Below are 13891 nucleotides of genomic sequence, written 5' to 3'. Positions count from 1 at the left end.
TTTATTTTAGAGACAGGGTCTTGTGCTTTTGCAGAGGCTGGACTCAAACTCCTGGGTTCAAGTGATCCTCCCAGGTAGCTGGGGCTACAGGTGTATGCCACTGTGCTTGGAAATAAATATATATAAATATATATATATATTTGTTTTTTGAGACAGAGGTTTGCTGTTTTGCTCTGTCACCCAGGCTGGAGCATAGTGGCACGATATCAGCTCACTGCAACCTCCGCCTCCCGGGTTCAAGCAATCTTGTCCCTGAGCCTCCCAAGTAGCTGGGATTACAGGGGTGCACCACCACATGCAGCTAACTTTTGGCGTTTTTAGTAGAGATGGGATTTTACCATGTTTGCCAGGCTAGTCTGCAACTCCTGGCCTCAAGTGATTTTCCTGTCTTGACCTCTGAAAGTGCTGGGATTATAGGCACAAGCCACAGGGCCAATTTCCGCCCCACCGGCCCCCTACATTTTTTTTTTTTTGAGATGGATTCTTGCTCTGTTGCCAGGCTGGAGTGCAGTGGCACAATCTCGGTTCACTGCAACCTCCACCTCCTGGGTTCAAGCAATTCCTCTGCCTCAGCCTCCCGAGTAGCTAGGACTACAGGTGTACCCCACCACTCCCAGCTAATTTTTGTTAGTAGAGACAGGGTTTCACCATGTTGTCCAGGATGGTCTTGATCTCCTGATCTCGTGATCCACCTGCCTTGGCCTCCCAAAGTGCTGGGATTACAGGCATGAGCTACAGGCCCTTTTTTTGTTTTTGAGAGGGAGTCTCGCCCTGTCACCCAAGCTGGAGTGCAGTGGTGTGATCTCAGCTCACTGCAACTTTTGCCTCCTGGGTTCAAGCAATTCTCCTTCCTCAGCCTCCTGAATAGCTGGGGCTACAGGTGCACGCCGCCACGCCCAGCTAATTTTTTGTATTTTAGTAGACAGAGTTTCACCATGTTGCCCAGGCTGGTCTCGAACTCCTGAGCTCAGGTGATCCACCTGCCTTGGCCTCCCAAAGTGCTGGGATTACAGGCGTGAGCCACCGTGCATGGCCAAAGACCTTCAAGTTTTTACAGTTGGTTCATGAAATAAAAAATTACCAAAAGCTTTGATCTTAAAATATCTTGTATTTTCCTAATCAGATTGTATCTTTGAATACTGTAAAAGCGTATCAGGTACCTAGGTGTGGATACCTTGCTAACTTTGTTGCCAGAGATTTTCCCCTCACCCAAGAACTTATAGAACCCTGTCATCCCTTCGTAGCCCCAGAGCCCCTGGCCCTGCAGATGGGGAGGCATTAGTATAGGGGTACAGTTCCTCATGGGAGTCTCTGCTCACTCACTGGCTTTGTCCTGTCCCCCTTTAGAGTTTACCAGAATGCAGGACATCCCGGAGGAGACGGAGAGCCGCGACGGGGAGGTGGTAGCCTCCGAGAGCTAAGGGGGCCCCTCCCCCTGCCCTGTGCCCCACTGAAGAACATTACTGAGGGGGGCTAACCTTGGGGACTCCAATTTGCCAATGATGAGGGAACATTTGAAGGAACTGCTAATTGTGCTTGCCAGCTCTTGGGATCCTTGGATACCTGGGGCCATTTAAGAAGCTGGGGGAATTAGGCCACAACGCCCCCGGGGCATCCGAAAGCTACACCACAGATGCCAGTGGTTCATGCCTTCTTCCCTCCACTTTAGGAAAATTTATTTATTTATTGTTTATTAGTTATGGGGGGAGAGGAGAGATTTAAAGTACCAGGGACATGGGAACCAAGCCATAGGGATCAGAGGGCCTTGTCCTTGAACACTACTGGGGTTTATTCAGGCTCATCCACGCAGCTGCTGGGTTCTTGCCCTAACGCCCCTCCCCTGCAACACCTGTCTTAGAGGAGAGGCTGCAGCCACAGAACCCTACTGCCCTTTAATTAAACGAGGGCTGTGGGCAGGGCCATGTCCCTTTCTCCTCTCCCCTCAGCCTCATACTGCTGTTCTTCCTCTCTCCGTCCTTTATGGAAGCCCCAGGAGATAACCTGGCTTCCTGGAGTTGATGGAATAGAGGTTGGGGTGGCCATAATGGTTTGTTGGGGGCGAGGGAAGTACCCACAGGGACCAGAATGTTCTGATGTTGTTTTGTTTTCTTTTTTGTACCAAAGTCAACTGCACGTGTTTTACATTTTTAAGAGATCGTAGGCAATTAGAGATCGAAGCCTCCTATCTCCACATCTCTGAAGAAGTTGAGGGGTGGGGGAGACAATGACCTCTGCCTTCATCTGCAGTAATGGGGGGCCTATACTGCCCTCTTCCCCAGCCATTTGGAAACAAGTTCTAGGGTGGGTTGGGACATTTCCAGGAGCCCTGACCTCATCTTCCACCTCAGCAACCATGACCTGAAACCTCAGCGTGAATTTGGGGAATTTTTCAGTGGAACCCCTGCCCCCAAATGCCGACCAGCCCCAGTTTTTTTTTTTCTGCCAATTTGGTTGTTTAAAAAAGAAAATCAGGGAAAATTAAAAACCTGGAACTCCACAAGGTACTGTTTCCCGTAATGTCTGCCAGTTCTGAGAAGGGTGATAGGAGAGAGCCGGGCAGTGACTGTTCCTCTGAAAGGGGCCTTTTTCTCTCACAGAAAGGACAGCCTCTGCCTCACTGAAGAGAGGGGTACTAACAGAAGTAACCACCGCAAATCATTTTTTGGTTTTTTAATGTATCAGTATAAGGATAAAAACAAAGAGGGCACACAGGTTCCGATGTTGGGAATTCCGCTACCAGGAAATGTGTGTCCATCGCATTTGTATGCCATGCTCAGCCATCGCCATGGCGTCAGGCCCTGGGGTTGCCCCTCACAGGAGCTGCTCGTTTACTTCGCCTCTTTGAGAGGCAGTGAGAGATGAGCTGGTTTCAGTTCTTGGTTTCGATTAGTTTTACTTCCTGTTCCTGGTTGGTACTTACTTTGGAGCTTTGTGGGGAGGGGAGGAGGGGAGAGTCTAGGGTTGTGTATAAATGCAGGTACAAGTTCACACCCCCATGGGGTCGGATTAGGAGAATGAGGCTCAGGCCCTCAGCTAGAAAGAGGAATTAAAATCATGCGGGGAGCAGGCTGGGGGAGCAGCCAGCACCCTCCCCTTCTGTAACTCTCATTCTCCAGCATCAAACCTTTACAAGGTGCTTTCTCAGCCATTACCGGGATCCTGAGAATGGGGAATTGTTCTCATTTTACATGCATGGAAACCTAGGTGCACAAAGCTTGCCAGGCCAGGAAGGAGCCGGCTTTTTTTTTTTTTTTTTTTTTTTGAGATGGAGTTTTGCTCTTGTTTCCCAGACTGGAGTGCAATGGCACAATCTCAGCTCACTGCAACCTCCGCCTCCCAAGTTTAAGCAATTCTCCTGCCTCAGCCTCCTGAGTAGCTGGGATTACAGGCATGCGCCACCACGCTCAGCTAATTTTTTGTATCTTTAGTAGAAACGGGGTTTCACTATGTTGGCCAGGCTGCTCTCCAACTCCTTACCTGATGATCCTGTCACCTCGGCCTCCCAAAGTGCTGGGATTACAGGTGTGAGCCACCACACCCAGGTTTTTTTTGTTTTTTGTTTTTGAGATGGGGTTTCACCAGGTTGGTCAGGCTGGTCTCGAACTCCTGACTTCATGATCCGCCCGCCTCGGCCTCCCAAACTGCTGGGATTACAGGCGTGAGCCACCGTGCGCAGCCTATAATTTTTGTACTTTTAATAGAGATGGTGTTTCTCCATGTTGGTCAGGCTGGTCTTGAACTCCTGACCTCAGGTGATCTGCCCGCCTCGTACTCTAAAAGTACTGGGATTACAGGCTTGAGCCACCTCACCGGCCTTCTTAGTTCTAGTCCACCACTTTTCTCCCTTGGCTACTCTGCCTAAAAATATCAGGGCTTCAGGTTTCACCCACACAGACACGGCTCAGCAGCTGCCTGCCAGGTCAGCTGGAAGCAGCTCAGACCCAGAGCTGTGAAGTTAGAGCCTTTAGGTGGGGAAGGAAGGTAGGTGAGGGTGGGGTGGCAATATTAGATAGCATGCAGAGACCACCAAAAAAGGGGAATGCAGGTTCTCCCAGAATCCTCCACAGGTCCAGTGAGAGATGCTGGTCAGAAGAGAACACAGAAACCTGGAGACGCAGCCCAGAGTGGGTGTGAAGTCCACCGCTGCTTTCTTCCCAGCAGTGCTGTCTCTTCTGCCACCATGTTACCAACCCCTGCCCACCACACATACACATCTTCAGCCCCAGAACGTGGGGCACAAACATTTGTGTGATGTGGCTGCTCCTGAGAGCGAGGCCCCTTCCTCACATCTTTAACCATTGTGTCCCCTCTCCCCTCCCTAACCCACTTTTGGGAGCTCCAGGCCGCCTGCTCTGCCCAGCCCTCCCTTCTCCATCCAGCTGCACCCTCCTCCTCCTTCCCACCAAGAGCATTCATCTCTGACTTGGACCTGTGTACATTTTGTCAATATTTACCTCCAGGGCCCATAAAGCAGAGATGCCCCCAGAGGAGCCAATATCCGGAGCCTAGCAAGGCCGTCAGAGGCGCTGTTGGGGTGGGAAGACGGTTGCTTAGGTGGGGGAGGATTTTCCATTGCCTGCATGGGCTAGGAATAGACCTGGAGTTTTGGAGCTAGTTTAAACATCATCAAAAAGAGGAAATTAAACAAGAGGCTAATTAAGTTCCTTTCACATGGCTTAATCTGTTGTGAATTGGGTGCCTCTTTGGAGCCTCCTCTGCCCAGCAATTAAAGGAACTGGGACAGGGGGCACCTGGAGGCACTGTGGCTTCTCCCTTCACAGGGGCCTCTGCACTTAATAAGGTGGCACTGCTCCCAGCTGCTGCCCCAGGAGCCTGAGAACCCTGTGTCCTCATGGGTTCCAAGACACGCCAGAGAGCCTGAGGAGGGGGCAGTGAAAGTGGGAGCTCTATCCCATCTTCCCTCTGCCTTCTTCCTTTCTAGAGGCTGCCTTCCAGAAAACCCTTCTGATGGCTGACCATTATCATTGATGTGTCTCAATATAGGAACCACAGAGGAGCCCCCTATCCTGAAGACCTGGATAACACACCACCTTCAAGAGAGGCTTAGGGGCCAAGCTCTGAGGTTTTTCTTGTTTTTGTTTCTGAGACGGAGTTTCGCTCTTTCGCCCAGGTTGGAGTTCAGTGGCACAGTCTTGGCTCACTGCAACCTCTGCCTTCCTGTTTCAAGCGATTCTCTTGCCTCAGCCTCCCAGGTAGCTGGGATTACAGGCACCCGCTACCATGCCCAGCTGAATTTTTGTATTTTAGTAGAGACGGGGTTTCACCATGTTGGCCAGGCTGGTCTCGAGCTCCTGACCTTGTGATCCACCTGCCTCGGACTCCCAAAGTGCTGGGATTACAGGCATGAGCGACCATACCCAGCCTTTCTTATTTGTTTATGTGAAACTTTCATTATACCCCACTTTGAAGCACATAAAACCACTCCAGATGATATATGGTTCCCCATCGCGATCTCCCAGCTGCACCCTTATTTCCTCCCTTCTGTCTCCATTTTACACAGGATATAAGAATAATAGCTGACAGTATATTTCACTGTTAAATCTCTTTTCTTTTTTTGAGACAGAGTCTTGTTCTGTCGCCAGGTACCAGGCTGGAGTGCAGTGGCACAATCTTGGCTCACTGCAATCACCGCCTCCTGGGTTCAAGCAATTCTCCTGCCTCAGCCTCCCGAGTAGCTGGGACTACAAGCGCACGCCACCATGCCCAGCTAATTTTTGTATTTTTTAGTAGAGACAGCGTTTCACCATGTTGGCCAGGATGGTCTCGATCTCTTGACCTTGTGATCCGCCCGCCTCGGCCTCCCAAAGTGCTGGGATTACAGGCGTGAGCCATCGCGCCCGGCTGTTAAATCTTCAGTAGCCCATTTTACAGGGGAGAACAGTGAGGTACAAAGAGGTAAAGTAATTTGCTGGAGGTAAAGGTGTGAATCCAGGTGCTCTGACACTCAGATTGATACTCTGAGCTTTGCACTTGGGGCAGGGAGGAGGACTAGCACCACTTTCTGAGGTCTCCACTTTTCTGACTCCACCTGCAGCCTGTTCTCCCAGTTGCCCCCCTTTTAATCACTCACCTCCCTTCACCCCACCCATGTCTTTGACTTGTCATTATCTTCTCTTCTTTCAAATCCTGATTTAAAGGGAGACATACAGGCACTCCCGTCAGCACCAGGGTTTTACATCAGGGCTGGGAATTTCAGCAATATCCCACACCTGGCATCCCTTTAGGGGAACTATAGTATTTGCAGCTGAGGCCTCTGTAGGCAGCAAGTTTCTGTAGTCACCACTGAGATGATAAGGTAGGGACAGGGGAAGAGAGTATTTGTGGCCTTGATACCAGAGAAAGACAAGGGATACCCTGTTTTGAGGTGGGGGGTACAGGCAGAGGGAGATGGGCACTGACCTCTGATTCATTAGCCTGGAGCCCTTAGGGAAGTTTTCCTGGGAATTCTTGCAGAAGGCAGAAATGGAGCAACGAATCCTTTTGTTCCACACTGAACTGGAGGTGGAACTGGGATAAAAGGTCAAACAATTTGTGGATAATCCAGAGGTTTATTCTCAGATCCTCTTCTTTCCCATCTCCTAATAAAGACTTAAGCTTTGTCACACTCAGCTCTGATCTGGGCCCCCGCCTCCCCCATTCACCACACGCAGAATTGGGGATCAAAGATGAGACATTTCTCCGAGGGTGCTGCAGCCTGGCAGAGGGGGCAGCTTCTCCCCAGGACTCAAGTATCCTACACTTGGTGGATCTCAGAAAAAGGAGTGTATTCAGCTTGCGCCCTTCACCCCGGAGTCCATCTGTCCAGGTCGGTGAGCAGGGTAGAAGGGCTGCACTCCGGGAGGTTGCTCGAGACCCGCCACCTGCCTGCCTGCTTTAAGGCCACTTATTGCACCCAGCCTCCACCCTGGGGCCACAGCCTGGATCGCAGATCCCTGAAGGTGTCTGCCAGAGCTTGCCGGGACTCCCGCCTCAGGAGACAGTACAGCACAGGGTTGAGGCAGCTGTTGCTATGAGCCAAGCACGTAGTGACAGGGAAGACGTATGTATGGATGGTATAGAAAGTGCTGTTCCATGGCACCAGGTCAAACTTCACCAGGACACCCCAGAGAGTGACCACATGGTTGGGAAACAAGCAGAGGAAAAAGGAAGCCATCAGGATGCGGACAGAGCGGGCCACGACCCTGCTGTCCTGCCGCCGCCGTTGTCGCCGCCGCAGGAAGGCCAGAAGCAGCAGGTAGCTGGTGGTGATGACGCCCAAGGGCACCATGAAAGCCAGCACCACCCTCTGTAGCTGGTAGGCCCCCAGCCAGTACCTGCTGGGGAAGCGCAGCAGGCAAAGGCGCACGCCCCATACCTCACCCTCCACCCCAAAGACAGCTGTGGGCACCGTCACCAGGGCAGCTGCCACCCACACTGCCAGGGTGGCTATTCGGGCCCAGAAGAGTGAGAGGTGGGTGCCTGGCCCCGCAGCCATGGCCACCACCCAGTAGCGAGCAACACTCAGTACCATGATGAGGAAGATGCTGGCATAGACGTTGAGGACAGTGGCCGTCAGAACCATCTTGCAGAGGGCACCTCCGAAGGGCCAGTGAAAGTCCAGTGCCGACTCAGCTGCCCAGAAGGGGAGAGTGAGTGCCAGTCCCAGGTCCGCCAGAGCCAGATTGAAGACGAAGGTGTCTGAAGGTGGGCCAGGGGCTCGCCGGGCACAGTTACTCAGTACCCACAGCACCGCCAAATTTCCCAGCAAGCCAATGGCCCCCACAAGCCCATAGGCCAGGGCAACCGTGACCCTCAGGACTAGGAATTCGACAGGCATCGCAGCAGCATCAGCACTTGGCACACTGCCTCCGGAGGCATTGGCCCAGAAGAACGTGGGTGGAGAGGCAGAAGTATTGAGTGTGGGCATCGCAGGGCATCAGAGGTTGGTGGTGCTGAGCAGAGAGATCTGCAAGTGCCTGCCAGACTGGCAGAGGCCACTGCAGGCTCTCAGCAGGAGGCTGTAGAAAAGTGCTTCTCTGGGGCCTCCGGTGAGCCCTGGCCCACGCCCACACCTCAGAGGGAGGGGTGTGGACAGGACAACCCACCACGTCCCTGTCGGTCAAGATTGGTGGTGGGTGGGGCAGGGTGAGGAAGAGCCTGAACCCTAGGGTATATGCGCATGCGCCCGCCTGCAAGAAGCGCTCTAAATGGCAGAGAGGGAGGGGAGAAGGGAGAGTTACCCCACTATGGAGGACAGCCCCAGGCCTCCACCCCAGGGAGAGAGCTGGAGGTTCCCTGTCCCAGAGATGACAGGAACCAAACTAGAGCTGCCTCTGTTCCTAAGTGTGCAGAGGCCTCCCTCCTCTGCAGAAAGTGTTCCCTTAGGGCCCAAAGGAAGGGGCCTGGGAGGTGATATAGAGGCAGGGAATCAACATGGGTGTCCGAGAGAGGAGAGCACAGAGGCTGCAGAGTCTCAGACCTGCTACTCACTAGCTGTGTGACTAGGAGTGTTACTTTGATTCCCTGAGCCTGTTTTCTTGCTTAAAATTTTCAGATAAGTCTGCTTCACAAGAGTGGCATGATGAAATGAGAGAATACATGTGATTTGTATGTCTTTGTGTGAATATTTCAAAGGAGAAGTTTGGGGTGTTTGTGGCAGAAGGGTACTGAGCAGCTATTACCATGCCCAGGGAACAGTGCCAACTAAAACAGGTTGGAATTCATCTCCACAGCAGTGACCCTGAGGCTAAGAGCAGGGAGGGAAAGGAGAGAGGAAGTCACAGCTTCCTGTTTCCTCCCCACTGGGAACACGGCCTGTGAGGGCCTGTGTGGACCTGGGCATGCCCTCAGTTCTGTTCCTGCTCCTGATAATTAAATATTCCTGCTAACGTCTATCACCACCCTTTCCCCCTTTCCTGCTCTAATCAGTGGACAGAGCTCAGTGATCCCCCCACTCTCTCCTGCAAACTCCATGTCAGAGCTAAGGATCCTGAGATAAGCCCTCACCACACCTCATCCTGTCTCCCCATGATCTCAATCATAACTGGGGAAAAAAATGCTTCATTGGGCCCTTCCTTTTCATTGTCACATCTCTACCTACTGCAGAAGGAGCTGTGGTGGGGACAAAGAGAAGGCAGGAGGTGGGTAGGTAAAAGTAAGGGTTTCTCAAGGATTTCAACATATTCAGCACCTTCTTCCCCTCTGCCAGCGAATTAAGGTAACGTTCAATATCCAATTCCCTTGCAGTGCTGGGGAAGAGAGGGGCCCTTTGCCACAATAAATCAGCAGGGGGCTTTGTGAACGCATAGGAGAAACCCAGAGGTGAGAGTGATCCAGGCTGGGTGCCAACATGTTGGGGCTTTCTAACCAGGGATGAGTATGAATAGGGTGGCAGAAGGGGAGTGCCCAGCCCTCGAGGTCAGGTGAACCCCAGAGGCTACCTCCTGGCCTTGTGGGCTGCTTCTGTGTGATTGTATCATCACTCTGTCTCTTGGGGCTATGTCTACTTCTCTGCCCACCCAGAATCACCTTGCCAATCTGGCAGTTAAGATAACTGCTTGGCTGGGTGTGTAATCCCAGCACTTTGGGAGGCTGAGGCGAGTGGATCACCTGAGGTTGGGAGTTGAAGACCAGCCTGACCAACATGGAAAAACCTGATCTCTACTAAAAATACAAAACTAGCTGGGTGTGGTGGCACATGCCTGTAATCCCAGCTACTCAGGAGGATGAGGCAGGAGAATCACTTGAACCTGGGAGGTGGAGATTGCAGTAAGCTGAGATCACACCATTGCACTCCAGCCTGGGCAACAAGAGTGAAACTCCAACTAAAAAAAAAAAAAAAACGCCAGGCGCAGCGCCTGTAATCCTAGCACTTTGGGAGGCCAAGGTGGGCAGATTCCCTGAGCTCAGGAGTTTGAGACCAGCCTGGGCAACACAGTGAAACCCCATCTCTACTAAAATGCCAAAAATTAGCCGGGTGTGGCAGCTTGCACCTATAGTCCCAGCTACTCTGGAGGCTGAGGCAGGAGACTTGCTTGAACCCGGAGATGGAGGTTGCAATGAGCCGAGATTGTGCCACTGTACTCAGCCTGGGTACCGGAGTGAGACTCCATCTCCCAAAATAAAAATAAAACTGCTTCATGCTTTGGACTTATTTTCTTATTTTCTTTTTTTTTTTTTCTTTTTGAGAAGGAGTTTAGCTCTTGTTACCCAGGCTGGAGTGCAATGGTGCGATCTCGGCTCACCGTAACCTCTGCCTCCTGGGTTCAGGCAATTCTCCTGCTTCAGCCTCCTGAGTAGCTGGGATCACAGGCACGCGCCACCATACCCAGCTAATTTTTTGTATTTTTAGTAGAGACGGGGTTTCACCATGTTGACCAGGATGGTCTCGATCTCTTGACCTCGTGATCCACTCGCCTCGGCCTCCCAAAGTGCTGGGATTACAGGTGTGAGCTACCGCGCCCGGCTGGACTTGTTTTCTTTATTGGCTTAGAGAAAAGAAAGTGGGCCAGAATTCCAGGGTTCTGTTATTCATTTCAAACATCTGGTCCTCTGACCATTTCTTTATCTTTTTATCATTTCTAGTCCTACGACTTTCCCTTGGTCTGAGACTATCAACACTCCCTTGTGGTTATGTAGAGAGGTGATGCCACCAGCTGTCCATGTCTAAGAACTTCATTTGTCTAGCATTTTGTTCACTCATTCATTCTTTCTTTCTTTCTCTCACTAATCACAGCATTCCCTGAACCCTACTGTGTGCCAGATACTGTGCTTGACCCTGGGAGGCAAAAACAAAAAATATTGTCACTCTTTTCATAGAAAATAAACTTTTTAGATGGAAGGGATCTTTAGACCATCTTGTTCAACTTCTTATTTTATGTAGAATGAAAGTGATTTGCCCAAAACCACCAGGGAGGTGACGGTAACGTCAGGGTTTGAGATAAAAGTCTCTTGATTCCTAGGAGTCTTTTCCACTACATCACGAACCCTGAGGGAAACAATGCTAGGACGTGGACAGAAGGACAGTGACAACTCCTTTTGAGATGATTGTTCACTCACAGCTGCTGGGAAATGAGGAGGAACTAGATTCTGCAAAAATGCTTGTGCTGTCCCCTACCTTCATATTACCCTATAAAGCCAGACTTTGCCAGTGCCATTTTCTTGTGTTTTTACTAACTCATAGGCAGTGCACTCAGAGTCGGCCACCAGTGCCATCTTCCATCTCAGAGTCCAAGGACCTGTAGTGGTAGATTATGGTGCCTTCCATAAAATGGACTTCTAGGGGCTGAACCCTCCCCTCAGTCACCTGAATATCCACCCCTCCCTCAGCCCACATGTCTCTCCAGCCCCACATCCCTGTCCCTGCACTTCACACCTGGGCTATAGAGTCTCCGAAGAGGAATTGGAGAGGAGGCAGAAGGAACAAAGTTATCACTCTACAGAGCTCAGAGAGGAGGGAGCTTTGCATTTGCATTTGCGTTTGTAGTAGAGGGGACAGAAACTAAACCCCTGGGGGAACTACAAATGGCAGGAGTAGGAAACCTACCCTAATCCAAATCCCTAAACTCACATCGATCCAAGGAGCCACCATCTCTACCCTGTCCTATGTCTGCCAAGGTCCACTGGGGAAAACTCTCCAGTATTGGTAAGGGGCATGGGCAGCTCCAATGCCCAGGAGCGGGTTCTAAATCACTCTCTCATTGCTTGAACTGGGACCCGGGAGGCGGAGGTTGGAGTGAGCCGAGATTGAGCCACTGCACTGCAGCCTGGGCTACAGAGTGAGACGCCATCTCAAAAAAGAAAGAAAGAAAGAAAAAAATCAGTCTCTCTTTCTCCCCCCACCACCTTCTAACTTTATGTTTTGGAATAGTTTTAGATTTACAGAAAAATGGCAAAGGCATGAGAATTACACATCTCATTTATCTTCCAAAGTAAAACTGGCAGAGCACTAAAAAAAATGAAAAATATTGTAACAAAAGATGTGCAAGTCAGGCGTGGTGACTCACGCCTGTAATCCCAGCACTTTGGGAGGCTGAGGCAGGTGGATCATGAGGTCAATAGATCGAGACCATCCTGGCCAACATGGTGAAACCCCGTCTCTACAGAAAATACAAAAATTAGCTGGGCATGGTGGATGTGCCTGTAGTCCCAGCTATTCGGGAGGCTGAGGCAGGAGAATTGCTTGAACCCCGGAGGTGGAGATTGAAGTGAGCCGAGATTGCGCCACTGCACTCCAGCCTAGCGCCTAGCAACAGAGCAAGACTCTGTCTCAAAAAAAAAAAAAAAAAAAAAAAACAAATACACTGGGTAACCTCATGGCAATCCAAGCACATGGTACAAAATATAACCAGGCCTCATAGGGGCTAGAAATGGGGCTGTATACTCTCATTTTTTTTTTTTTAATGGCTGCTCCGTTATTCTTTCTTGTTAGATTTCCCCTTGTAAAAAAGTGGAAAAACATTTCTAAAACTATTTTTAGAGGTGGCATCAGAATCCCTCATAGGAAATCTCCTTGTTTGGAAAAATTATTCAATAAATGCTTTAGGTAGCACCCCTACGGGCGATGTGGTGAATACTGGAGACATTGGGCAACCCCACCCTCCATCTTTTCTTTTTATCCCATCACAACTCCTGCTGCGGGAAAGAATATTAGGCTAAAACAGCATGACCCAGTTTGGCATTTTCCAAGGTTGGGCTGATCTAAATGAATTTGGGGGAGATACTCTGGAGGCAGGTGTGGGAATGCAGCACCACCATCTGGAGAAAAGGTGACTGAATCTTAGCTAGAAAGTGCCACTGAAACAACAGGGGAGTAGCAAGGATGTGCTCTCCAAGCTGTCACTGCCTTGGAATTGGTAGCAAATGGCCTAATAATACCTAAATGAGCACTAGGAAAGAATCACTGAGATTCATATGTCAATTTTTGACCATGCACCCAACAGAAAGGAAAAATAACCTCAGCCTAACCTATCTCACTTTAGAGAGACTTTTTCAATTAGCAGTAGAACAAAGTGCTATTGAATTGAGTTTAGAAAATCAGATTCCAGCTAGGCATGGTGGCTCATGCCTGTAATCCCAGCACTTTGGGAGGCCGAGGCAGGCGGATCACAAGGTCAGGAATTCAAGACCGTGGCCAATGTGGTGAAACCCTGTCTCTATTAAAAATAGAAAAAAATATGGCCGGGCGCGGTGGCTCAAGCCTGTAATCCCAGCACTTTGGGAGGCCGAGGCGGGTGGATCATGAGGTCAAGAGATCGAGACCATCCTGGTCAACACAGTGAAACCCCGTCTCTACTAAAAATACAAAAAATTAGCTGGGCACGGTGGCGCGTGCCTGTAATCCCAGCTACTCAGGAGGCTGAGGCAGGAGAATTGCCTGAACCCGGGAGGCGGAGGTTGCGGTGAGCCGAGATCGCGCCATTGCACTCCAGCCTGGGTAACAAGAGCGAAACTCAGTCTCAAAAAAAAAAAAAAAAAAAAAAATAGAAAAAAATTAGCTGGGCATGGTGGCTCGTGCCTGTAATCCCAGCTACTCTAGAGGCTGAGGCAGGAGAATCACTTGAATTGAGGGGTCGGAGGCTGCAGTGAGCCAAGATCATGCCACTGCACTCCAGCCTGGGAAACAGAGTGAGACTCCGTCTCAAAAAAAAAGAAAGAGAAAAGAAAATCAGATTCGGTTGTATCAATAGAGAAATGTTTTATTATTATTTCTGTTGTTGTCGCTCTGTCACCCAGGCTGGAGTGCAGTGGCGTGATCATGGCTCACTGCTGCTCAACCTTATCGGTGCAAGTCATTCTCCTACCTCAAGTAGTACTCAGGAGGCTGAGGCAGGAGAATCATTTGAACCCAGGAGGCAGAGTTTGCAGTGAGATGAGATTGTGCCATTTGCAC

At 50.5% G+C, this 13891-nt stretch overlaps 2 protein-coding genes across 11 annotated transcripts in view; one reads left to right on the top strand and one right to left on the bottom strand.

The window, feature by feature from the left end:
* Nucleotides 1-6625, top strand: part of ARHGEF2 (Rho/Rac guanine nucleotide exchange factor 2) — a 67679-nt gene extending 61054 nt beyond the window's left edge. For all 10 annotated transcript variants that reach the window (XM_021667334.2, XM_021667332.2, XM_021667333.2 and 7 more), the window contains one exon: nucleotides 1348-6625. In XM_021667334.2, coding sequence (XP_021523009.2) covers nucleotides 1348-1421 — 74 coding nt within the window. In that variant the 3' untranslated portion in view covers nucleotides 1422-6625. The remainder of the gene's footprint in view (nucleotides 1-1347) is intronic.
* Nucleotides 6326-7927, bottom strand: RXFP4 (relaxin family peptide/INSL5 receptor 4). The gene has a single exon (XM_012449887.3). It carries the CDS (start codon nucleotides 7925-7927, stop codon nucleotides 6905-6907), a length of 1023 nt encoding a protein of 340 aa, XP_012305310.1. The 3' UTR covers nucleotides 6326-6904.
* Nucleotides 7928-13891: the final 5964 nt, after the last annotated feature.

The sequence above is a fragment of the Aotus nancymaae genome, unplaced genomic scaffold (assembly GCF_030222135.1).
Source record: "Aotus nancymaae isolate 86718 unplaced genomic scaffold, 86718_ANA_hifiasm-v0.15.2.pri h1tg000108l, whole genome shotgun sequence".
NCBI lineage: Eukaryota > Metazoa > Chordata > Mammalia > Primates > Aotidae > Aotus > Aotus nancymaae.
Note: the sequence above shows the minus strand (reverse complement) of the source record. Positions and strands in the feature narration are given on the sequence as shown.